Consider the following 27,420-nt stretch of genomic DNA (forward strand, 5'->3'; position numbering starts at 1 on the left):
ATGTCCATCATCGTGAACCTGAGGAGGATCTCTAACCTGCCAGGACGATATGACAGAAAAGTCGAACTCTCCTTCAGAGGTCAGTAACACACAGAACGGTCTTTATGGACTCTCCTCCAGTAGCTTGTCTTCTTTTGTCTACTTATCGGCTGGTTTTGGCCTCTGCCTCAATGAAGGGAAAACATACTTAAGACAATGGTTAGCTTTCAGCTTTGTGTTCAGATCCTTTACTAGAGTAAGAGTTGCACTGCAGGTATTATTTGATTAACGTATTAGTTGATTTGCAGGAAGTTATTTGGTAACTTATACAACAAGTGAATAATCTGAGTAGTCTTTAAAACCAGAAACACCAAAACGTTACTGTTTCCAACTCCTCAATTATAATAGAGAGATGTTTTTGGTTTTTCTGTTAAATGTAATAGAAAATTGAACATGGGCTGAGGGGAGAAAAATAAACATTTGGGAAATTATGTCAGGACCTTTCACTATTTTCTTTGTTTTTTGTTTTTACCTCCCTGTGACACATTATTTTTAGCTAATTAAAAACACAATCAGCAGATCTAGTGATAATAATTTTAACCTGCAGCCATGAAAAGTAGTAACAGCACAGCACACTGTACAAATATACCACTGCAAGTAAAAGACCTACATTTCAAATCCCCTGAGGCAAAACAGGAGCATTAGCATGTCAATACAGTACTGAAAGTAAAGGGTGTCTCCTCAGAGACTTATATTCTTATATTCTACTTGTAATCCCAAGTTTGTAGATTCACACTCTTTTACTTTCATTCAAAGTAAACAATGTCTCCTTATGTGATCCCAGTAACTTTGATATTGAGATCGGGCTCTGTGGGGGCCATCTGCTGCAGGGGCGCTGTAGGCTAGAAAACTCAACAGTTCAACTTTTCTCTAAAATAATAATAGTGAGAACAGAACATAATCATTAAAGCAGAAGTAAGCGGAATGTTTGTGTTAATATAAGTCTTAAATAGTTATATCTTCCGACAGCAATCACTTATATAGAGTGTTTGGTCTGAAACACGGGTCTGTCAGTCACTCTGCTCTGCTGTAAGCCGAGGAGAAAACTTTCCTTGTATCCTACAACCTTTATCCAATGAGGAGAGAGAACGGCATAAAGGGGCAGTCCTCTCTGTGTGTGCAGCCAAGGGATGCGCGTGAATGTGGTGACGTAGGGACGAGGGCGGGGACTGCTAACTCCATCCGCTGACAAGAAATTAGCCAAAACGACCAGATCGCTTACTTCTGCTTTAACATAGCTGAGTGCCTACAGGACTATCTTCTTAGACTGCATTCATGCTAGCTGGGTGTCCCTAACAAACTGAAAATTGTATTGTCTCGCACTTTTGTCTGCTGTTCACAAACTTCTGGCCATATAGTGTTTTGTGTTTGATCAGTTGTCTTTGATGACCCACATTTTCAGTTAAATGCTATCAAAACCTCAAGCATTGCTGCTGTTACTATGGTAACCCATCCATCTGTCTCCCAGGTTTCACCCATAAGACCAGAATCCTGAAGTGTGAGAACTTGGCTGTCTTCAACGAGGTCAGTGCACCAGTTTGTTTTTGTCATCAGTTTCGGACCAATCAGAGCCGGGCAGAGCTGACGTGTGGTCAGCTGCCCTTCATAATGCCCACTAGGTGCTGCTGTGATAGAGCTGGCACTGTGTTGAAGAGAGCAGGGAAGAGACCAACTTCTCTCCACTAATATGAAGACAAAATATGTTTACATACCAAAATAACAAGATATATTGGCTATCAATGTCGATAATATGACAATATAATATGTTGACAAACACTCTCAAGGTCTTCTCAGGTAGAGGCAGCTGTGTGGATGATGAGCTGCTGAGATTTCAGATCACTTGGCCATATCAGTCCTGATGGATGTGTGTGTGTGTGTGTGTGTGTGTGTGTGTGTGTGTGTGTGTGTGTGTGTGTGTGTGTGTGTGTGTGTGTGTGTGTGTGTGTGTGTGTGTGTGTGTGTGTGTGTGTGTGTGTGTGTGTGTGTGTGTGTGTGTGTGATAGCAGGTAGCAGCGGTCATTTGTCTGCTTCAGACTGAAACTATTTTAATGGAGCTGATAGTAAACTGTACCACTCCTGTAGTGCAAACACACACCTACAGTGGACGTGACTACTTTATTCTAGTCTGCTCCATAGAGAAAGAGATGTAATGCCCCTGACTTGACTGTGTTTATGCAAGAATTACCCTGTCGTCTGTGTGGATGGCAGTGTCAGCTGGTTGATCCACAACTTTGATCCTGACACATTTCAGACTCACTCATGGTTCTCAGAGGACAAACTCTAACGACTCTGGTAGTTTCCTGCATGATTTTGCATGAAATGTCAATATTGGATGGACCTCCTGGATTAAATTTTGCTGAGGATGACACTGTCCAAAACTTTGGTTTATGAATAAAAAGCTGCAAAATTACATCATAACATTCCCTAGAGCCTCAGTTGTACTTTGAGCTCAGTGCCAATCAAAGCACCAAACTAAGATTGTGAACACCGGGTGTAAACAGTGTCACAATCTGTCTGATTGCTTTGTCACTGTGGATGTGTTATGTTGATGTGGCTGAAACAACTGTTGTAGCCACATGCAGCCTCACAGTGTTGCCTGCATGGCTGTTGACTATTCATTGTCATTGTGAGTGAAGGCAGCACATTAACAGAGCGTCAGCTTCAGTCCTCCCATCATTGTCTATTAAGGGTTCAGAGTTGCATTCAGGGACAGCGCTAAGCGTAGGCTGTTTGGAAGTGTCAGAACCCAACATTTATGCATGCAAAATTGGAAAAGTTCAAGTACAATTGTTTCTTACAGTTTGTAAGAAACAAATACTTTCACACAGATCAGATTTTGATCAGAGGTAATGTTCATTTGAGAGGAGACTTCAGGTCATAGACTTTTTTCACTTCAGGGATTTTGAGGGGAAACAAGTAAAATACATTTCACAGTCAATTCAAATAAAATGATGGCTCAATAAAGTCACTGCACTTGAGTGACTGGTCCACTTTGAATCATCCCCATCTGGACAATGTGCAGTGCAGCACATGACATGCTGTTGAATGAGGTCATCTCAGGTTGCAGAAGTAGGTGCATACATTACTTTAAAGGGATATTCCGGCGTAAATTTAAGCCAGCACCAAATGTCATCAACAGTACAAACCGGGTCCCAGCACATAATAGGAGGCATCAAACATCTGTTAGCTTAGCCTGGTTTCTAAAGAGAAGAAAACAACTCACCCACTCTGCTCCAGTTATACGCTATGCAGCAACTTTCAGTCCAGGCACTAACAACACACACCGAGGCCGACTGGCAGCACAATCATCTGGTTTCAGTGGCCACTGACCGGCAGTGACCACCACACTGACCACTTGATTCCCCCAGGTCCAGCATTTAGACTCCACCAGCTCTCTCCCTCTGTCACTTTTAGCCTCCATTTCCAGGACATAGACCCCACCGCAGCTGCCCCTCTTTGACTTCACTCCTCCATTTCCTTCAGCTTGTCTTCAGTAAACTCGGTCTCAAACTGATAGTGGCGCCCATCGAAATGAACCCAGTCGTTGCTGTTCTCAAACTCCATAAACTCAGCCATGTTGTCGCTGCTGTGATGTCTCCTTCACTAAATTACAGACAGTCTCTTCCGGGGCAACGAACAGCGTCCTGATCGCGCGTGTGACGTCTCGTCTAATCTCGCGCTTGTTTACGTAATTCTCTCCGTTCATTTCCCTGTGAACACTCGATAATAACTTTTATAACTGATAGGCAAGATACATAGGAACTTTGGCTGCATTATATGGAGTAATACACACGCATTCATCCTTGAGCTGCGGGACTCTACTTCACTCGGTAATCGCCTCCACGCCAGCTGACTACCTGTACAAGCAGACATCACAGATAGGATATGGGGGAATCAAGTGGTCAGTCTGGTGGTCACTGCCTGTCAGTGGCCGCTGAAACCAGATGTCTGTGCTGCCAGTCGGCCTCGGTGTGTGTTGTCAGTGCCTGGACTCTGTGCTGGACACGGAAATTTGCTGCATAGCGTATAACTGGAGGAGAGTGGGTGAGTTGTTTTCGTCTCTTTTCAATAGAAACCAGGCTAAGCTAACAGATGTTTGATGCCTCGTATTATGTGCTGGGACCCTGTTTGTACTGTTGATGGCGTTTGGTGCTGTTCTGAGCATTATTTGTGGCTGTAAGTGGCCTTTTGATGGGTTGGATCCGTATACTGCGCTGTTGGTTATGGTGCGGTCATTGCTAAAGTTGCTACAACTACAGAAGCTAGCGGTTAGCAGACTTCAACTCGGTGTTACGGTGCGTTGGACCATGGCTTAAATTTACGCCTGAATATCCCTTTAAATTTCACCACTTTGAATGCAAGTGACTTCACAGGAGAATCTGTGTGGTTCAGAGTTTTGAGGTCCTGGATATTTCTGTTGAACTGAATCCTCTACCTGTTTGATTACATCATCCTGATAAGTACTTCTGTGATGTGAACTCAAAGGGACTTCTCCATGAAGCTACGGCTACTGAGTTTGGCTATTTGTTCTTCGGGTGTGTGTATGTGTACGTACCAAATACTAGCACATGGTGATTAACACTTACTGGCAAAGTCCACAGACAGTGTTTCTGCCTTCATGCTTTAGTTTTTCTTTATGGCAAACAAAAGTTAGATGTTTACTTGTTTGAGCAACACACTAAACCCCAGATTTTTGCTTCTTTGTGTGTTTGTGAATGAAAACTAAATCTTCTCTTCTCTTCTCTTCTTCTCTAAATCTTTTTCAGCATGAATTCATTCTCTACCTTGCAAATACAAAGTTATGATAATAAGGCCGATTTACAGTGTAGGCCTAATACTATTTCCTCTTCTTTACATCTTATCCCATGATGTGACTGGAGTCATGTGACGACGCCTGAGACGTCTCTGTAAACTGGAAAAGTCACTGAGACATGGTTGAAAGATTATAACAACAAAATATTGACCTTTCAACCGTAAAAATTTAAGAACAAACTTCCGTCCTCAGAACCTGTTTGTGTCATTTTACAGGAAAAGTAACGTGTGTGTGTTTGTGTGTGTGTGCAGCATTTCCGTTGGCCTTACTATGGTAAATGGGTAAGAGATGAAGTTTTATCCATCAGCGTTTACAACTGTAGCAAAGTCTTCTCCAACAGGTAAAACACACACACACACACACACACACACACACACACACACACACACACACACACACACACACACACACACACACACACACACACACACACACACACACACACACACACACACACACACGTAACATTTTCCTGATAAGACAACAATGATTGTGTGTGTTTCCACAGACTGCTCGGCAAACTTGTTATCAGTCTTCAGCATGTTGTTACCACAGGGAGGCTGTTGCTACGGGAACCGCTCACCGATGCCAACTACAGCCTGACTGATGTAAAGACAAACACACGTGTGACACTGACAACAGCTCTCGTCTTTTCTGGCCTCCTCAGCTTTTACCTGCTACCACACTTTCTGCCAGCTGTATAAATGAAAGTATCACAATATTGCTAAAAGACTGACACAATCTGTTCTGGCCTATTTGTCGATGTATAGTCTTATCTGTTGTGACAACATACGTATATATAATATCATAATCTGGGTTAAAATAAAATGAGAGTTGTTATGATTACAGAGTTTTAAATTGAAATAATAACATTTGATGTTGCTCAACAATAAAACACATTTTGGTTTGTAATTAGCTTCTCACACACACATCATTTACGGCTGTTTTTCATTTGAGGAATAAGGTCTCACACGCCGTTGTATAAGAGGTTACTGATCTTGGTTGACATATCATTGGTTCATTGTCTCTCTCTGTAGATTTATATAGAGGTGGATATTCGCTATCAGCCTGTTGAGGGAACTGCAGGAAGCTGGGACGGACTCGACTTCCTAAGGGTTGAAGACAATGACGAGTAAGTTTGTGTCTGTGCTGGGCCAGAAACTTTTGAAAGCACAGTTTTCCCTTAAAATCATAAAATGCAGTCTGTAAATATATTAATATCCTAGTTGAAGCAGCCATATGTTTGAATCTGACCAGTAGCCCCTTACCTTATTGCATTCCCCCCTCTTTCCCTCTCTCTCTTAACTTTCCCGCCTCTCTCCACTGAGCTGTCCAAATGAAGGCAAAAATGCTCCAAAAAAATGCTAAAAAAAAAGAAAGAAAGAAAAGAAAAATTGCAATAAAGTACATTACACCCTACCGCTTCTTTGAGCTTCAAAAGTTAACCAAAAATTAGCCCTACCCGATGGCTAATTAAGGCACATTTCCATGGTAACAATTAGTGACACCTGTTGACCAGTGCTTCCATGGAAATAATCAGCGATCCCTACAAAGGACTTAATGAAAATGATGCTGTGGGTCACAGTTTGACAAATTGATGCCATCAAAAGATTGTCAGATAATTTACAAGCGGTTCCTTTGGCAAAGAGAAAAACATGAAACTGTGATTTCTAACTTCTGGAGTTAGAAAGAGCTCCAGAGACTCCAGATTTACAGCAGGAGCTTGGACCAGAACGAAAATAATTATCTTCTTCCATTTTATTTTGTTTCTCCTCCACCCTCATCCTCAGGTCAGCTCTGGTTATCAGGAATGATGGATTTGACGACCCCGAGAGGTGAGAGTTGACACGTTTTACATTTAAATTCTCTCAGTTAGACCAATACTCAGTACTGACACTGATATATCTGTGAAAACACAATCAACATCCTGGCATCTGGAACAATTACAGGAAGGCTCTGATCTTGATCTCATCTGAGATTTTACTTTACTTTACTTTATTTGTTTATTTGACTGGGACAGTGCACATCAATGTACATATAAAAACATGTAAATGTGCCGGATTGTAGCATCGATGCTAATTTCCATCCGGAGTCCCAGAACATAAAAACAATACAGTAACAGGGGAACACAGTTATATACACGACATGACGAAGCAGACAACAAGGTAAAAAACAGGTCAGATAATCAGGCCAGTAATGGAACCTGGACAGTTTGGGAAATAAAGTGCAAGGTGCAAAGTGCTGGGCCAAAGTGACAGGTGCTAAAGTGCAGGAGTACATGGGTACCAAGTTGTATTGCACGGTGCCCTAAAGTGCACTCAGTTTAAAGTGCCAGGTGTATTGCATTGCATGGCGCATCGGATTAAAGTAAAAGTAAAATTAAAGAATGGCATGGTATGTTATCTGCATATTATAGCAACTAAACATTCTATCCATCCATGTTTCCATTGCCGGTCTCACTCAAGCACTGCAGGTATTGCACAACCGCACCCTGACTTATTATTGCACATGAACCAGCCATAAACATTCGCACATAATAACTATACCTCCATTATTTCAGACATACCGGTCACAAACATTCGCACATAATATCTACAATGCTGGACCATTGCACACGCACCAGCCATAGCCATACAACTGCGAACATGTTTAACTCGGGTTACACATGTTTACAGGTGCTCACAAGTTTGTTTGTCTAATATCCAGTCTGTGAGTTGTGCTTTAAAGGTCCTAAAAGTCGGACACTCTCTAATATTGATGGGTAACTTGTTCCATTCTAGACATCCTTGGACTGATAACACGTTTTGAGAAAATGTTGTGCGTCTGAATTGTACCTCACAGTCCCCTCTTGTGGTAGCTCTGGTTCCTATATTCCTTTCCGGTTGTTTTTTTATATACTCATTTAGGGGCGGTGGGTACAGGCCGTTTAGAGATTTGTAGATCGCACATACATTGAGCTTCCACTGATAGAAGAAGTCAGTAGTGTAGGGTCACAACCTTTGGGGGGAAAAAAAGAATGGCGGTTAATTCCACCTCGTTGCAGATTTTGCCTGATCAATTCTGCAAATTTATTGACAGTTGTTCAGAATCCCTCACACAATGGCATACGTTTACTTATTTATTTATACTACTGACTGTCTCTCACTTTTCTTTCTCTCCCTCCCTTCTGTCAGTCAGAAGAATGTCACTCGCCCAGATCAGCTGGAGAAAGAGGTTCGTCGCCTGGGGCGTAGCCTGGTCCGCAGCGGGGATCAGGATGACGACGATGTGGATGATGATGATTTTGATGATGACTTGGAGGACATGGAGGCTTCCAACATCATCTTCACTCCCCTGCTGAGGTCTGGTCATCAGATTGACTGTTTACCTGAGTTTTATCAACTCATCCATGTGCATTAAAGTGACCGTGTGTGTATGTGTGTGTAGTCGTTGCAGGCCTATGTCCAGAAGTGTTGTAGCGAGTACCCCGAAAGTCCAGAGCTTCCAGGTGGGTTCATTCAGCCATCCATTTTTGAGTCTTGTTCCACGTCATAAGCCATCATAATTGGGTCTAGGTTATTTTTTTAAATGATAAAAATACATAAGATGATGTGTAATGTGAGCTACACCAAATGTAGTGATGAAGAAACACTAGAAACACTAAAACAATCGACTGTACCTCAGCTCCTCAGCGCTCAACAGGGTATGGCAGCAGGGATGTCACGGTTATAAATTTTCTTGACACGATTATTGTCAGAGAAATAATCACGGTATTACAATTATCACAATTATTATGCACAACACTATGAATGTGTAAAATCAAATACATTACTCATACGTTTACACAAAATATTTCAAGTATCTATTAATATAGGAACAATTATTAAACCCCCAGAGGAAATGTTTGAAATATTCAGGTCATAAATTGTCATCTATACAAAATGTTTACGATTTTTTAAATCGTTTTTTGTTTTGTTTTGTTTTCTTTAAAATTACAAATGACACTCAACATTTAAATTCCTACCAATCCAATGTTACGTTAGCTAAATGGACCAGTATCTGAGCATTCACCTTTACTTTGGCGCACATCTGCCGATACGGTTCCAACATCATCTTTTTTGGAAAGTAACGGTATTTAGGAATCTTTACGATTAATTAATTGTGGTGTTTAATACCGCGATTAATTGTGAAAACAAGTAATCGTGACATCCCTAGAAACAAACTCATGAACAAAGTGGAGCATGTATAACCTAGACAGCCACAGTCAGGAGTTGGTAGAGACCAAAAATAGAGCTGAAAGAGAGTGAATGTCAGATGCTTGAATTTTAAACCGTCCAGTCATTTACAGCTGATGTAGTAAAGAAAATGATTGTGTGTGTGTGTGTGTGTGTGTGTGTGTGTGTGTGTGTGTGTGTGTGTGTGTGTGTGTGTGTGTGTGTGTGTGTGTGTGTGTGTGTGTGTGTGTGTGTGTGTTTTAACAGGTGAATGTGAACATCCTGGAGGCTCAGAAACTGGTTGGTGTGAACATTAGTCCTGCGGTTTTCATCAGAGTGGGAGATCAGAAAAAACACACAGCGACACAGAAATCTACCAACTGCCCCTTCTACAATGAGGTACAAGAGTAGACTACAGCAGAGTGCAGTAGAAATACAGTAGAGCACAGTAGAAAACATGCAGCTCTTAACCTCTTCTCTTTTTTCAGAACTTCCAGTTTGAGTTTCAGGACGCTCCACAGATCCTCTTTGACAAAGTCATAGAGATAAAGGTAAGACCTACTGTTGTGCCTTTTCTTCCACCTCTCTTTCTATTGCTGTTGCCGTGGTGACGAACCTCACTGCGGCAGGACTGAATGACCGTGATGTGACCTCCTCTCAGGTGTTCCACCGGCGTACGCTGGCCTTCCTGATGACCCACATTGGTACCTTTAAGATTGACATCGCCACTGTCTACAACCAGCCAGGTGCCACCACCTCTCCCATTACAGTACTGATTTGACATGACACTGCAGTAGTCACTGATGACCTCTGACCTCTCTGTCATCTCCAGACCACCGCTTCTACCAGAAGTGGGCCCCTCTCACTGACCCGGCAGACACCAGGTCAGGGGTCAAGGGTTATGTAAAGGCGAGCCTCAGTGTGCTGATGAAGGGAGACTCTCTGAACATGCCCAGTCTGCCTCAGACCTCCACATCTGGAGCCAGTGAGGACATAGAAAAGTGAGTGACATTCATAATAAAACCTCCACTTACATTAAAACCCGGTTATTAGGTTTGAATTTGAGACCACCTGGTGCGTTTAACTGTGGGTTTTGACGCTGTTACTCCTGCAGGAACCTGCTGCTTCCTCGGGGTATGACTTCTGAGCGTCCATGGGCGCGGTTCCGTGTTCGCATCTACAGAGCCGAAGGTCTTCCCACAATGGAGGCTGGTCTGATGGCCAAGATGTCGAAGGTCACTGACCGGACAGTCTTCATTGACCCCTATGTACAAGTGACCTTTGCAGGACAACAGGTACTCAGACGTGTACAGTACGTACATATGTTGAAGTGTGCACTGCTGGAAAGCAATGTTTCCAAACCAAGAAGAACTAGACAAAGATACAGATCCGACAAACACCTTAGCTTGTGTATTGCTTCATTCACAAAATTAAAAGTTTCTATTGGTAATGTCGGGATAAAACAGACATTTATTATCACCATTAAAGGTGAGGTTAGCTTCTGTTCTTGGTTTCCCAGATAGCTTAACAAGGACTAAGATGAAGAGAGATGAAAAGTGATGGCGAAACAGAAATTGTTTTAGTGGTGGTTTAATTTCTTTGGTTCCACATATTGGTTGAAAAGATCCTCCTGTGTTTTTGTGTGTGTGTATCCAGGGGGAGACATCTGTCGCCAGTGCCACCAATTGTCCAGTTTGGAACGAGGAGATCTCCTTCATCGAGCAGTTTCCTCCTCTGGCTCAGCGAATCAGAATCCAGATCCTCGATGACGCTAAAATGGGGGATGTTGCCTTGGCAACACACTTCCTGGACCTGCTGCAGATATCTGACCCTACCAGGAATGGTAAAATCTAAATGCTTAGATTTACTACTACTATTTTAATTTTCCAGGATCAAACCTTTTACAAATAAATCTGATCATATTTTAGTGAGTGGGGTTCCTAATTTTCTGATCTGTTCCTTTTACTCTTCTTATATCTAGTTGCTTCTAAATTATGGTTTTACTAAATTACCAAAGTAGAGACAACAACCGTAAATGGAAATTAGAGTAAAAACAATAATGAATTGAATGAATTGTATCTTTTCATATAGACTGGATTTTACTTTCTCATCGTCTAACTCATTATTTTGAGAATCACCTTTCATTTCAGAATTTAAAATTGCAGAAAAATGTCTGTCTGTTTCCTGTCTGCAGGGTTTAACCCCACATTTGGTCCATGTTGGGTCAACCTGTACGGTTCCCCTCAGAACTCCACACTCGGAGATGTCCACCAGGTAAACTAAGCTCAACATCAGCAGTGAGTGAAAGAGTTTGGGAAACATCTCCACTCAATTGCACAAAGTTAATTGAAAAGTCTTGGCATTACTATTACCAGACCCCAGGAAGTAACTGTACTAGCTGGCACACAACCCTTCATATCGATCTGTGCACGATTAAAAGACTATTCCAGACTAACCCTCGTCTTTTCTCTTCAGGCTTTGAACCAGGGTCTGGGCGAAGGAATCTTTTATCGTGGTCGAATCCTACTCGCCCTCTGTGTGGAGGTTTACACCTCCCCATCCGCTGTCATAACAGATCCAGTCACAGTCGCCAAGGGGAAGGTATGTCTACTTCTTCTTCTTCTCTTTTTTTTCTTTTTTTAGAACAGTTGAGCTCAATAAAGACTCAATTCAATTCAATTTATTTAAAGTGGGACAATGCAAGTTCATGAACGAAACAAAATCATAAACAAGCCGGATTGTAGCCACAGGCTAATTTCCATCCGCTGTCCCATACATAGATGTACCCTGGTACAAAAATACAATAAATAAAAACAAAAGCATGTTATAAAATAGCAGCAGTCAGTTTACAGTACAATTGGTAATAATACAGATTCAGACAGTACAAAAGTGCAACCGTGTCATGATAAAGTGCTTACAATCATCAAAGTGCTTAGAAGGTCCTGGGAGTAATATCTAATTGAGCTGTGTTACAATGATAGGTCTAAGGATATAATTTAATCACTTGCACTGCTATGAATAACTAAAAGTTATATAATAATGTAAGTGATAATACTATTGAATATATATGTATACACATACACATATATACACACACACACACACACACACACACACACACACACACACACACACACACACACACACACACACACACACACACACACACACACACACACACACACACACACACACACACATACATTACTATTATTATTACTATTATTATAATAACTAACATAGACAAAATAGCAATATGAATAATGCCATCACTAGTCATAGGTCGATTATGTATATGTGTGTATATATATATATATATATATATATATATATATATATATATATATATATATATATATATATATATATATATATATATATATATATATATATATATATATATATATATATTTTTATATATATATATATATATATATATACATACATACATACATACATACATACATACATATACATATATATATATATATATATACACATATACAGTATACACACATATACATAATCGACCTATGACTAGTGATGGCATTATTCATATTGCTATTTTGTCTATGTTAGTTATTATAATAATAGTAATAATAATAGTAATGGTAGTAGTAGTAATGGTAACAACACAGCAACATTACAGTAATGACAACATCAGCACAATCATATAACAGTAATACAACAGTCAGAAATAGGTATACATTTCTAATAGTGGGTGCAGGTCTGGGTCGATAGCAACCAGTTTTTTAAATGCTTTTTACTGATACAATCACAGTGATGGTTTGTTAAAACACAGTCCTAATGCTGAGAAGCATGTCAGTTTCCCAGCAGCTACTTCATCAGAGTCAGGTTATTATTACCATGACTTACACAATATCTAATAAAACTTGTGTGATTTTAACACCAATTGGGTTAACCCCTAACCCTCTCATGAACTGACATTTGTGTGCCCTGAAGGCGAAAGGAGCACTTGGCAAACTTGGACTGAGGAAGAAGAGGAGCAGCAAGAAAGAGAAGAAGGAAGGTCAGTGAAGAGGGGGGTGGGGGGGTGGGGGTGGGGATAAACAATAAATCATTAATTAATCATTATAACATTGACGAAACACCAAAGACTCTTATCCAACATCTGTTTTTGAGAGAGAAGTTGTGATGTTACTCTCTTCTGTCAGGCATTTTCATTCAGACTTCAGTCAGTTGGAGTAACAAACAACCCACACTTCTAAATAGCAGTCTAAATAACACTGTTAAATACTGAATAAATGCTGTTGTGAAGTTCACAATAATATGTGTTTGACACAGCTTTTCCAAATATTTCTTAGGGAAAATAAACTGCAGTTTCGGTAAAATCCCCTTGTTTTCCTTCTTCTTTAATAGAATTAGCGGAAACAATGGGACACTGTGAGCCTAGCTACTTCTTCCAATAACTCTTAACGCTGTGTGATTTATGTGATGTATCTTATCAATTTACTCGGGGTAAAACAGAAAACAAGAGGGTTCCTTATGTGGAGACTTTATTTAAATTGTAGTGAGATTGCTCCACACAGCTAAGTTTTACATGTTGAAATCATGGCCTGATGCTCTGCTACAGTACAAATGTCAGTAATGTTTGATAATGTTGTTGCTTTATATAGTGTGGAATGAAATAATCCTGTGAATGGAAACAGCAGCTGCTTGTTGTTGTTGTTGTTGTAGCATCTGTGGCTGCTAGCGGAGCAGCTGATGAGTCAGGGGAGGCGGGAGTTGAGGTACCAGAGGCTGTTACCGTGGAGATTGAGGAGATCCACCCACTTCCTGAGGTCAGTGCCCTCACCACAAACCCAATTTCTGTTTACTTAGATTTTGTATCAAGTCTTTCTACGTACATCAACTTTTCCCTGCCTGTATTTTTTTTCTTATCCTTTTTTCATTCTCGTCATCTTCCCATCATATAGGTCTGTTACAGTGATTACTTGAAAAGATGCAACGTTATTTGTGTGAATTTGTTTTGTCAATATGAAATTGCTTTAAATGATCTTCCATATCTTTTACATGCAAATGTAGCAGGGGAAATCAACTAGACAGCAATGTATTCTTGACTATCAACTGGATAGAAATAACAAGACTTATTTTTCATCCTTAGGGTTTCCTGGGGGAGAGGGAGGATTTTCTGCTATTCGCGTCTCTGTTTGAAGTCACAATGATCGATCCGTCTGTAGGAACCAGACCATTATCCTTTGAACTCTCCATAGGTAAAAGGTCTATTTTCTGCCCTGGATATGAAAAGTCACACACTTAGGCTTTAACATTTACAACTACGCAGGAGATGAGTAATGGGCCGGAGGGGTTTGGCCAGAAGAGATAGCAAAACATTTGTTTTCAGCCTGGTGTTAAGTTAATCTTTCTACAGAAATGACACATCTGTAGCAGCAATTCAAGCTTTCAAATAACAGCATGATTGAAACTGAACCAAAAACCTGGAAACTGATAGAAATCATTTTTATTCACATATATATAGAAAAGGTATAAAAAATCATTAAAATATTTGTCATTTCTTATGTGAAATGGGACATCCTGAGAAGCCCAAGAGCTTCAAGTGCTTCAAGAAATAGCAAGATTGGCAATGCTTTTAAATCTTCCTCCCTGAGGATCAAGTCCCTGAACTTCACTGGCTGTTCTGGCTCTCACAGGGAATTATGGGAAGGCATTGGGCGTTGGGAGATCCAAGAAGAGCCAAAGCAGGGAGGAGTTGAGAAGGAGCAGGGAGGAGCTAAGGAAGAGCAGGGAAGATCTGACCGAGGAGGCGCAGGGTCTGCTGGAGTCAGAGGAGGAGCTGGACAGAGAGGAGATGCTGAGTCCTGAACCTGAAAACAGATCAGTGTGTCCTGCCATGAGACCGCAGCCCACTGAATATGACAGGTATCATCACTGCCCCAACACAGGGAATCAGTCCGCCTCTTGATTGTCTGTGCAGGAGCAGCAGGCCAAGTACGGTGTGGCCTCTCCTTCCTGCCTGTCTGAGTGACTGTCTCTCTGTGTCTTTGCACTGTTTGTTGCTCACTCAGGTCGTTCCAGTGTCTTCCCCTTCAGTCCCCCTCCATGAAACTGAAGCCGTGTATGTTTGTTTGGACTCAGTTTGAAGATCACAGCTTTCGATTCTATCAGGCAAACTGGATCAGCAAGATGGCCGACAGGCTGGTGAGCCACAAACCATCTTAAAGTTTTGTTTTATTACAGTAACACATGTTTAAGAGTGGCATGTCGTGTCCGTGCCTAGTACAGACTGTGGTCTTGTCTTCTCTGCTGTCCACTCCACCCTTTTTAGGAGATTGGTCTTGAAGAGGTGGAGCGCCTCCTAAGGAGGCCAAGGAGTAACGTGAAGGAGCGTTTGGTGGAGGTGCTGCTGGAGCTGGTCGCCTCCTGCAAGTCAGTTTCATTATGGAAATTTGAGATTTAGTTTAGATTTTGATTTGTACCAGAAACCATCTCCCTGCCTGCCCTGTTGTCCATCTCTTTTGCTGGATGTGTGTGTGATGTTGCTCTCCCTAACTGTCTTTCTTCCTTTACCTGCCTGTCTATCTGTCCCTCTGCAGACAGTTCAGTGTTTTCTCAGACAGGAGGTCTCAGTCTCGACCCAACAACCTGGACAAAAGCAGGAGAGAGTTCATCAAGAAGAATTTGGTGAGTTGTCCTCACCTGTCTGTCTACCTGGCTGTCACCATGTACCTGCCTGTCTGCCTATCTGTTTCCTGTGTGACTTAATGCCTGACTCTCTCCAGGTCCTACTGGCCAGACAGGCTGTGAGGGCCAGGCGCAGGGTCACCAGGCGGACTGCCAGACAGCGGTGGATGGACGCCAAGAAACTCCTGAAGAGGCTCCGCGTTCTGGCGAAAGAGGTCAGAATTCATAGAAAGATCATAGGTCACCACAAATACATCACAGTTTGCATGTACAGTATGTCTGAGATCTGACACCTCCCCCCACACACCACTCTCCCTCCAGCCCCAGACTACCATACCGGACGCATTTCTATGGCTACTGAGTGGAAGCAAGCGTTTGGCTTACGTCAGGATCCCAGCCCATTCTATCCTGTTCTCATTGGTCGAAGAGCAGAGGGGGCGGGACTGTGGCAAACTCTCCACCCTCTACATGAAGGTAACCAATCACAATTTTACATAAATCGTCAGTGACCTTATTGTTTGCTGCTTGTTCATGAAAATCATCAATGACCTTCACTGTTCCATCAACATCCATGATACATTCATGATACAGTTAAGATGCTCACCATTACAGTATGTCTCTCTATAATTATTGATGATCCTCATTTAGTTAGTCACATCATGACACTCTGTCTTATGCTTTGTCTCCGTCAGTCTCCAGGAGGTTCAGCAAGTGAGATCTTTGCGAAGGTGGAGGTGTACCTGTGGCTTGGTCTGGCCAAGTACAGCAAAGAAGCCACCAATTGCCTGCCGGAGGACTTCCTGCCAGTGATGGAGGAGGACGGGGAGGAGCAGAAGAGTCTGGTCCCTGTAGGGCTGAGGAAGCTTCCTACTAGTCTGTCCTGCCAGGGTGAGTCAGCTGACCTCCTCCAGCAGGATGGTTGCTTTGGACTTCTCATCTGCTGAGAAAACTTCCTCCTTCAAAATAAAAGTCCAGCAATTGGTATCATTTTGACTCATTGTCCATGAAGCTCTAGCTGAACTAATCAGCAGACCATCTGTCCTGTCCAGACACACATTGATTTTACTGTCTTTGCAGACAGTAGATACTTCCAACTGCGATGTCACCTGTACCAGGGGCGTGGCCTCATAGCAGCCGATGACAACGGCCTATCAGATCCTTTTGCCAAGGTCCTTTTCTCAACGCAGTGCCAGGTCACCAGGGTACGTACAAGAGATTCACTGGTCAAAAGATTCAGTTGTTCATCCATTGCATTAACACACTGATTTAAAATACTGACAATCCACGTGCATTTACCTGCTCCTAGAAGTCAACAGAGTGATTCAACCTTTCAAAATAAGACATTCTGCGTGTTGCTTGGGTTGTAACATGAAGTAATTAGTCTTGACAACATGACATATCATTTCTAGAAGTCACATACTTGTTGTTTTTGGTAGATCTTACAGCCCCAATATTGCAGCGGTATTGCATCTTGCATTTGTTTCCCTACATGATAACAGTTGTGTGCTATAAATTTGACACCTCAGTTTTCAGTGCAACTGTTTTTACAGGATGAAAAGTACTTGTCATGTCCAGTGAATGATGTGTGAAACTGGTGGAGAGCTCCATAATGCACACATAATATGTTAATACACATTGTATGTGTTTGTGTTCTCAGGTGTTGCATGAAACACTCTCTCCGGCCTGGAATGAGTGTTTGTTGTTTGACAGAGTCCTATTGGAGGGATCGAGGGAGGATCTCCAACGAGACCCGCCCCTCATCATCATCAGCATTTTTGACCATGACTCAATGGTAACGCTGTTGATCAATGTTCCTCTTCTTGCGTTTTTGTTGTTCTTACTCAGGTATTGATGTCATATCAACCTCCCTGTGTGCGCGTTCATGTGTGTGCAGGGCAGTCCGAAGCCTCTGGGTCGGGCATTCGCTGAACCAGAGTTTAAAACTGTGGAGGTGATGTACCAGAAGCCCCGCCTCCGTTTCTATGACATCAGCATGGGCCGGGCCCCTGCTGGCGAGCTGCTGGCTGCCTTCGAGCTCATTGAGCTGGACTACTCTGGGTTCGGGGAGGTAACACAACAAATAATGTCGCTGTGTGTGTGAAAAGTGAATGTATTGTGAGCTGTCAGACAATTGCACAGGTTGGAGACAAACATCACTACAAACTTATTTAGACCAGAAAATAGGCAAATGGTGAAATTATTACTTCTTTGCTATTTCCATTGTGATGACCAACATTTCAAATGCCTAATGCTAAAAATAATGGAATAAACTACCCTTTTCATACATAATGTTATTATTTCAAATAGTCAAATAATGAAATTATCAAATTAATTCACGACAATGAATTAAAATCGTATCTTGTCCCCTCAGCCATGCCTCCCCATCAGTTTGGTCCCTCAGGAGCTGACTTACGTGGAGGAGCAAAGAGGTTACATCATTCCAGAGGGAGTCCGACCTGTTCTGAGGACCTTCAGGATTGAGGTTCACACGCGCACACACACACACACACACACACACACACTTGAGGTTGACACGTTGCAGTTGTGTTACAGGACACAAGTCTTATAGGACGCTGCTTATTGTGTTTGTTTATGTGTGCGCAGGTGTTGTTCTGGGGTCTGCGGGAGCTGAGGCGGGTGCAGCTGTTCGAGGTGGAGCGCCCCATGGTGAGGGTTGAGTGTGCTGGACAACAACTGGAGTCTGAGGAGATTGTGAGCTACAAGACTCATCCCAACTTCAAAGAGCTGGTCCGCTACATTGACGTGGTCAGTCTGTGTCATCATCAGTTGTGGTCACTGACATTAGTCAGAGCTGTCAACAGTCAACACATCTGTGCAGGCTTCTTTAACTGAAATTAGGAGTGCATTGGATTTATATAGAGTCCAGACACAGCTAATGACCTGTTTTCCTGTCTGGTCCAATCAGGAGCTGCCGGAGCAGGCCTACCTCCACCCCCCTCTCACGTTGTTTGTCGTGGAGCAACGAGCCTTTGGTCGGCTCGCTCTGGTTGGGACCCATGTGGTCCAGAGCCTCATGGACTATGCCCCTCCTGAGCTGGGCGGGGAGCCTGAAGAGGAGGAGGAGGAGCCTAAACCAAAAGGTAAGTGCTACCTAGGATGTGATGGAGGTAGTAATTTAACTATTGATGAAGCTCCACCCACCCAGAGTCTGAAGCTTACAGATTTTTAATGGGCACATACACATTTCTTTGTGTTTCTCTAGTGAAGCAGATGAACACTCTGATGTCAGTGAAAGATATCGGACTCAGTACCCTGCCAATTGCACATTCAAAGATTCCCATCAACCCGATGAAATTGGTTAAGGTACGTATGTTAATATTCTCCATGTTCTCTCATTTTTGTTTAAAACACAAAACCAAAGCTGTTCAGACTCATTTTAAAACAATATAAGATTTAGGTTTGGGCTGATGCTGATGCTTTCCCTCAGGCTCCTCTGAGGAAACTGAGGAAGGACGGGGAGGAGCTAGAGGAGGAGCCACCAGATATGGAGGAGTTGGACTGGTGGACCAAATACTATGCTTCAATGGAGGAGCTGGAGAGACAGGTTACGCTTGAATTTTGTCAATGAATCTGCCTTTCTGCAATACTGGAGTACCACAGTATCTAATAATATAATATATAAAGAACAAATTCAGTTGTAAATAATAATAAGATTGAATAATGCCAAGTCAAATAAACTGAGTCTCATTATAAAGAGTATGTGAAGTTACATATTTAAGCTACAAGGAAGAGAATAATTACAGTAAGATATCAGGTCTTTACTCAGCTGTGCAATGTTTTGATTGTGTGCAGGCTGCTGAGGAGGAGGAGATGGAGGAACAAGCAGAGACAGGTGCAGTTCAACTCTATCATTTCATAAATGATAATATGCATTTTGCTGTTTGTTTATTTAAGATAATTGAAAATACTTCAAGCTGCAGTACACCCTGCTGCAGTTCCTCAAATGTTGATTATGCTGTTTTAAAACTCTACTGACATTAATGAGAAAGTCTCAGCTCTGTTCTACACCGTTTTTATATTTGTTCAGCTCTGATCATTAACATACTTTTAATTAAAGTGTCTCACAGTTGACATCCCAGTCCATTCAATAGCTGTTTAGTGGTGTTTAGTTAAGTGTGTGAGTAAACACCTCCAGCAGAAAGAAATTTGAAAAAATAATTTAAAAAACAATGGTAGTAGAAGAGAGTTGTGTTTGTTTGTGTTGATAACATTTCTGTTTTGTTCAGATGGAGCAAATCTGACCATGGCAAACATCGAAGAGGAGGAGGAGGAAGTTGTCGTGGTGGAGGTTGAGCCTCCCAAACGCAAGAAGATTTCCACATTAAAGGTGTGAGATCACTGTGATGGACGGTTTACTTTCCCATCTGTCAGTCAAGACTGACACAACTGTGTTAGATGTGAGGGCAGATGTGTCTCTGCTAGTTGGAGCATTAACTCAACCCAATTTCCTAACAAGACACGAGTGTGTTTACATACACACTAACCCTAACCTATACTGAGGAACCCTGGTGGACCCATAAAGATGTTAGGTTTAAGTCAGAAACATATTACTTTAAGTTTCTGCCTGTGTGTGTGTTTGTGTGCTCAGCTGTATGGAGGTGATCTGGAGTCAGAGTTCAGTCAGTTTCAGGACTGGCTGCAGGTCTTCCCACTGTACAAAGGCAGAGCGAGTATTGAAGATGAAGAGGAGGATGAAGAGGAGAGGTTCATGGGAAAGTACAAGGTACTGCGAAGAGCTGTTTTTCTCTGTCTCACAGTTTGTTACTTTGTCTTCATTATTCAACACTCTTTCTGCCTAGGGCTCCTTTCTGGTTTATCCAATTGATTCAGGAGATGAGGAAGACACCAATTGTCAGATCATAAAAGGAATCCCCAAGAATTCACCAATCAAAGTTTTAGTAAGAGTCTACCTCATTAAGGTACCTGTCCCACTTTCCATCCACAGCTTGTCTTTGTTTAAATTATTCTCACATTTCAGTGTATTATACAATTTTCTTTCTTTATATCAACTGTCCCTGTGTCCAGGCCACCAGTCTGGCTCCCACAGACCCCAATGGTAAAGCTGACCCATACCTCGTGGTTCGCATTGGAGAGCAGAGTCTAGACTCCAAGGAGCGATACATCCCCAAACAGCTCAACCCCACATTCGGAGAGTGAGTACCTGTCTGCACTACCTGTTCCTGTCCAGCTGTCTCTGACCGCCTAACTGTCTGTGTGCTCAACTTTTGTCTTTCAGGGTGTTTGAACTCACGGTATCTTTCCCACTGGAGACAGATCTTGTTGTCATGGTGTTGGACCATGATCTTGTGGGGTCTGACGACGTCATTGGCGAGACACGGGTTGACCTGGAGAACCGCTTTTACAGCCGCCACAGAGCCTGCTGTGGTCTAGCTCTTCACTATGACACGTTAGTACTAGAATGACCTCACTTTATGAAAGATGATATTAAATGATAGACAAACAAAATAAAAGAAAACCAAACAGGGTGGCAGCCAGAGGAGGGAGTGACCTCCACCAGTACACCAGTATTAGAACATCTAAGTACCAGAACTACGCATTGGAACATGAGATGTAAATACTAGAACATGTTAAAATCAGTGATAGAACAGCTTAGTAACTTTCCTACACAAACCAGAACTAGAACATGTTAGTACCAGAACCACACAGTAGAACCAGAACTAGAACATATTAGTACCAGAACCACACATTAGAACCAGAACTAGAACATATTAATACCAGAACCACACATTAGAACCAGAACTAGAACATAGTACCAGAACCACACATTAGAACCAGTAATAGAACATATTAGTACCAGAACCACACATTAGAACCAGAACTAGAACATAGTACCAGAACCACACATTAGAACCAGTAATAGAACATATTAGTACCAGAACCACACATTAGAACCAGAACTAGAACATATTAATACCAGAACCACACATTAGAACCAGAACTAGAACATAGTACCAGAACCACACATTAGAACCAGTAATAGAACACATTAGTACCAGAACCACACATTAGAACCAGAACTAGAACATATTAGTACCAGAACCACACATTAGAACCAGAACTAGAACATATTAGTACCAGAACCACACATTAGAACCAGTAGTACTAGAACATGTTAGTCCCAGAACCACACATTAGAACCAGAACTAGAACATGTTAGTACCAGAACCACACATTAGAACCAGAACTAGAACAACACGTCAGTTCCAGACATTAGTAACCTAACCCTAACCTGTCTACCTGCGTATCTCTCTTTTTCTGTAGTGATGGTTACAACACCTGGCGTGATGCAAAGAAGCCATCCACCATCTTGGCTGAGCTCTGCAGGAAGAACAATATCCCGTCCCCAGAGTACAGGACATCTGAGGTCAAAGTGCTCAACAAGATCTTCAAAATCCCACCAGAAGCAGTACCTGAAGGTAGGACAGACAGACAGAGAGAGAGACAGACAGACAGACAGATGCAGGGACTGACAGGCCAGCAAAGTGGAGTTGAAGAGTCTGAACTGTGGACACAAATATAGCTCTACCTGTTGTTATATGACTTACAGTCATAGAAACAGCCCTAACAGGACTTGTGTTGTTGTTGTTCTGCTCAGGTCTGCTAAAGAAGAACCAGAGATCTCCAGAGGAGGAGGCAGAGATGGAGGAGCACGCAGCCCTTAGTGTGCTGCAGCGCTGGGCGGAGATGAGTGAGTTTCTCCCTGGAGCCGTTTCTCTGGTCCCAGAACACGTGGAGATTCGGTCCCTGATGAACCAGGACAAACCTGGAATGCCACAGGTAACAACAACAAAACAACAGCAACAAAGCCTTGAAACAACAACAACAACAGCAGAATGCTACATTTATTGCTAAATATCATCAACAGTTTGTGTGTGTGTTTCTTGCAGGGTTACCTTCATATGTGGGTAGACATGTTTCCTAACGATGTCCCAGCCCCGCCTCCTGTTGACATCAAGCCGCGACAGCCTGAACAGTACGTGAACAACACGCTGGTACAAAAGAATGGAAATAGAACAGAGTTACAATATGTAAACTTTGTCGCCGTTATGTCAACAGGTATGAGCTGCGTATTACCATCTGGAACACGGATGAGGTGTTTCTGGATGACGTCAACCCATTCACTGGACAACCATCCTCCGACATCTATGTTAAAGGGTTAGTACACACACATTCACACACTCATATTCATTCTACTGATTCCCAATCTGGGTATCACATGTTGTAAGATAAATAACATAATTAACAGAGGGAAGTTTTACTTTAAGGAATAGAATAACAGAATAAAACAATGTGAGGTAAAATATAATTATTTTCTTGAAGTAGTTGTAACTACTTGTTCACAAACTACAGTCTACCAATGTTTGTATTATCTCCACCTGTTGAAGGAGCTGGGGGTCTGGATAGTTAAATGGTTGCTTAGACATTTTTCTGCCTGGCTTAGTGATCTGTTCTCTGTGCAGATGGATAAAGGGATTGGAGGGAGACAAACAGGAGACGGACGTCCACTTCAACTCTCTGACAGGAGAGGGAAACTTCAACTGGAGATTTGTGTTCCGCTTCGACTACCTGCCTACTGAGGTAAAAACACAAAAATGTGTTTCCATAACTTCAGAGGACGCTACACTCACCTACACAAACCTAAACCTGATTCTAACCTTTTTACATAAAACCAACCATAAAAGCAGCTGATGGTCAGCAGATCCACTGATCCATAGAAGCTCACTGGACATTCACTCTAGTTCTTCTTAACTAATCCATCCGTTGTTTTTAGATTTTTCTTTTGTCATTAATCATTGAAACAAACTTGTCAAAACTGTTATCAATGACTATTTTGTTGTCCAACTAATCAGTTAATATAATACTGTCATCATCAGGATCACATTTCCACTGTATACAGCAACAGAGGATGAACCCAGATCTTAATGGCATTACATTTTTATACCCACTGCTTGTTCAAGGCTCAGATGATCAGGGTACATCTCTCTATACTGTGGCTGGAAATAACACTGCAGTGCAAATCTGCCGACACAGTCTCATTGTTGGAGGAAAGTTGAAGTAACTATCCTCTTCTCAACCTGCAGAAAGAGGTGGTTTATAAAAAGAAGGAGTCCATCTTCTCTCTGGAGGAATCAGAGTTCCGACAGCCGGCTGTTCTGACGCTGCAGGTGTGGGACTATGACCGCATAGCTGCCAACGACTTCCTGGGTGAGACACAACAGACACAGACTTAAACTGTGGAGATACAGTATATGTACTGTAGCCTACCTATCCACACTCAAAACTTCTTCCACACAAAGTAAATATATTTCTTATTTTAACAGCACAAAGGTTGTTATAGTGAAGATCCTTTAAAGATATTCTGTTTTCATTCACCATTTTTAGTACACGTCACTTTTTTTGTTTTCTGAATGACACATAAATCAGTGAATACAACACTTCCTACATATTTTCAAATTAAAAGCAGTGTAACACCCCCTGTTCCTCTCAGATCTTTATCTGCAGCATCTGCAAATTTAAATTTCACTAAAACTAGAGCAATAACATCACAAACATTACGTGAGACATAACCATCAGTTTATTTAAGAGTTTACATTTTATTTTTTATGTATTTTATGTACATGTTTTCTGAGTGAGTGAATATTTTATTATTATTTTATTTCTAACACTTTTAATAGCATAGATTAAAATAATTTCCCAGAAATGTCAGTTAATGTCAAAACAAGTAAAACATAAATGGTTTCAATTGATTGAATTGATATTTTAAATTGAACATTTCAGAGAGAGCTATAAGAGTTTCGCCATAGCTAACATACTGTACATAGACCAAATACGTTCATTAATTTCATGTCATTCTCCTCTTCCACTTCCCCTCCTCCCCTCCATCATCATTGTTTGTGTGTGCCTCCTCTTCCAGGCTCCATAGAGTTGCGTCTCAGCGACATGGTGCGAGCAGCAAAGTCGTCCAGTAAGTGTTCGATTGAGATGGCGAAGGATCGGGCTGGTCCCCGATTCTCCATCTTCCGCGCCAAGAAGATGAGGGGATGGTGGCCACTGACCCGCGTGAAGACGGCCAAGGACTTCGAGAAGGAGGAGAAGGAGAAGGAGAAGGCCAAGAAGAAGGGGCGCAAGAAGAAGAAGAAGACCAAGGACAAGAGGAGCAAGCTGAGAAAGGAGGACATCGAGTACATTGACAGCAGCGGCAACACATACCTGTTAATGGTAAAGAAGAGGCTGCAACCTCAATCTGGCCTATATTTCAACAATGTTTAAGGTTTAACATGTCATTTTACACAACAGCTGTACAAATGCTTGGATTTTTGGTGTTTGGGTGGGATGAGAAGGGGAATTGGTGCCATTATTAATTAGAAAATATGCAGATTCTTTGACGCCCTTGTTATACTAGGCCTAAGGCAACTCCAACCCATTTTCTGATAGGCTTTAATATAAAAAACTAACTGACAAAATATTCTTTTTTGGTGGCTTGTGGTGACACTGAAACTGTGTGTGTGTGTATGAAGGGGAAAGTGGAAGCTGAATTTCAGCTGGTGACATTGGAGCAGGCAGAAGCCAATCCTGTGGGACGGGCCCGCAAGGAGCCAGAGGCTCTGGACAAACCAAAGTATGACACACACACACACACACACACAGACACAGACACAGACACAGACACACACACACACACACACACACACACACACACACACACACACACACACACACACACACCTACACACACACACACACACACACACACACACACACACACACACACACACACACACACACACACACACACACACACACACACACACTAGTGTTAAAGGACAGGTTCACGAGTCTGCTTTAAAGTCTGGTGTGACCAGAGAAAGTCCATTATAATCCAGTTGTAAAAAAGATCTCCTGTTGTCCCTCCAGACGTCCAAGCACTAGCTTCAACTGGTTCATCAACCCAATGAAGACCTTCATCTTCCTCATCTGGAGGAAGTACAAGAAGTACATCATTGCTTTGCTCATCCTCGCCATCCTTGCGCTCTTCCTTGCACTGATTATCTACACACTACCACAGCAAATTTCCGCCGCCATCGTCAACGGATGAAGGAACCTTCAGGGAGTTTTCACCACCTCCTGCTGGACATCTTTCTGATGAAGTTTACCATAAACTGACATTGTATTTACTCCTGACCCTCATTTCTGTGGAACTCAATCACTAAAGATTATGATTTAATATGTTTAACATGGACTGAACTACATTACCCAGAATCCTTATGGATGTAAATGCGACCTGGGTGATGGGAGGAATAATCAGGGATTTATTTTACGGCAAAATTAGCTGGACTCTTATTACTTAAAGCAGAAGTGAGTGATCCGGTCGTTTTCGCTAATGCTGCGTTCCAGGCAGGCTTTTGAAATCGTAAATTACAGCTTCAAGTCACAACTTACGACTTTGTAGCGTTCCAGGCAACCCACTCGTGTTTTTCCGACCTGTTTTACCGGTGAAAGTCACTATAACGGCCACTCGTAACTTCCGACCGGTGAACTCGTACCAGATCGAACTGGTACCACTTCACGGTCGGAAAAATACGAGTTTCCTTGAACGCACCATAACAGTCCTCGTCGCTACGTCACCACATTCACGGCGTTCCTTGGCTGCACACACAGCCCTGCATGCCGTTCTCTCTCCTCATTGGATAAAAACTGTAGGATACGATAAATGTTTTCTCTTCGGCTCAGAGCAGAGCAGAGGGACTGAGAGACCCGTGTTTCAGTCCAAACACTCTATGTAAGTGATTGCTGTCGGAAGATATAACTATTTAAGACTTATATTAACACAAATATATCACTCACTTCTGCTTTAAGGATTAATATACACATGTATGTTTATTAATATGTGATTTAAATATGTTTCAGTGTAAACTATACATTATAGCACATATCTGATTTGATAAATCAGAATCCTTCCTAAACTAAGACGTAAGCTTTGTATAAGTCCCATTTTGTTGATTGAATTCAGTTGTGGTTGTAAAGTTTTATTTTGAAAACAAATTAGTAAGTTAAACAAGAAAATTCACTTTTTGCTTAATTTTGTACTGACTCAGAACTGAATTTCAGAATAATCAATTAACTACTCCGGAACACATAATCACTACATAATTAATATCACTATTCTGGAGTACATAAATCAGTTTTGATAACAAACAGTAATTTTGACAGGTAAAACAAAACATCCAATCTTTACTGTAGTAGTAAAACAATATGTGTATTTATACATTATTTTTGTAATATTATACAATCCAATGGATGAACATCCTTTTATTTATTTGGTGGTAGATTTATAAATAATAGAAATGGGAAAATAAGGAAGTCTGATAAATAATAACCAAAAATAAAAAACATACTCTACCTCCACTATACCATACTACACCACACAGAACAATTCAATGCTAACCCTCAAATTAGTTGTAAATGACAATGACAAGTCACAACAGATGTTTATCAAACTGTTTTCAAACATCTGCATGCTTGAGAGGCAAACACCAGACAGTCAGTTTGAGTCTGAAGTTTGAGTGCTGCCCATTAAACCAACCATATGACCAGCTCACATCCTGATGGTTTATCTAACAATGTAAAGTTTTTCCTGAGGGTGGGGTAGGGGGAAAAGTCACAGAGGTC

At 41.8% G+C, this 27,420-nt stretch overlaps 1 protein-coding gene across 1 annotated transcript; it reads left to right on the plus strand.

Moving 5' to 3' along the window:
- On the plus strand, positions 1–26,049 carry fer1l4 (fer-1 like family member 4; the record flags this gene model as incomplete). Its single annotated transcript, XM_083971018.1, has 49 exons — positions 1–79; positions 1,508–1,563; positions 5,104–5,192; positions 5,361–5,460; positions 5,890–5,984; positions 6,643–6,687; positions 8,026–8,193; positions 8,279–8,339; positions 9,313–9,444; positions 9,534–9,596; positions 9,707–9,791; positions 9,878–10,046; positions 10,160–10,340; positions 10,702–10,888; positions 11,240–11,319; positions 11,521–11,646; positions 13,009–13,075; positions 13,744–13,847; positions 14,171–14,279; positions 14,718–14,946; positions 15,093–15,225; positions 15,353–15,453; positions 15,621–15,708; positions 15,807–15,923; positions 16,030–16,182; positions 16,401–16,596; positions 16,786–16,910; positions 17,366–17,500; positions 17,603–17,776; positions 18,080–18,190; positions 18,313–18,474; positions 18,635–18,809; positions 18,932–19,032; positions 19,157–19,273; positions 19,522–19,561; positions 19,956–20,056; positions 20,318–20,452; positions 20,529–20,648; positions 20,755–20,882; positions 20,966–21,136; positions 22,012–22,166; positions 22,346–22,527; positions 22,638–22,723; positions 22,807–22,905; positions 23,211–23,328; positions 23,832–23,955; positions 24,665–24,969; positions 25,269–25,369; positions 25,666–26,049. 49 exons carry the CDS (start codon positions 1–3, stop codon positions 25,844–25,846), a joined length of 6,159 nt encoding a protein of 2,052 aa, XP_083827144.1. The 3' UTR covers positions 25,847–26,049.
- Between the last annotated feature and the right edge of the window lie 1,371 nt (positions 26,050–27,420).

This window comes from Trachurus trachurus, assembly GCF_905171665.1.
Source record: "Trachurus trachurus genome assembly, chromosome: 5".
Lineage (NCBI taxonomy): Eukaryota > Metazoa > Chordata > Actinopteri > Carangiformes > Carangidae > Trachurus > Trachurus trachurus.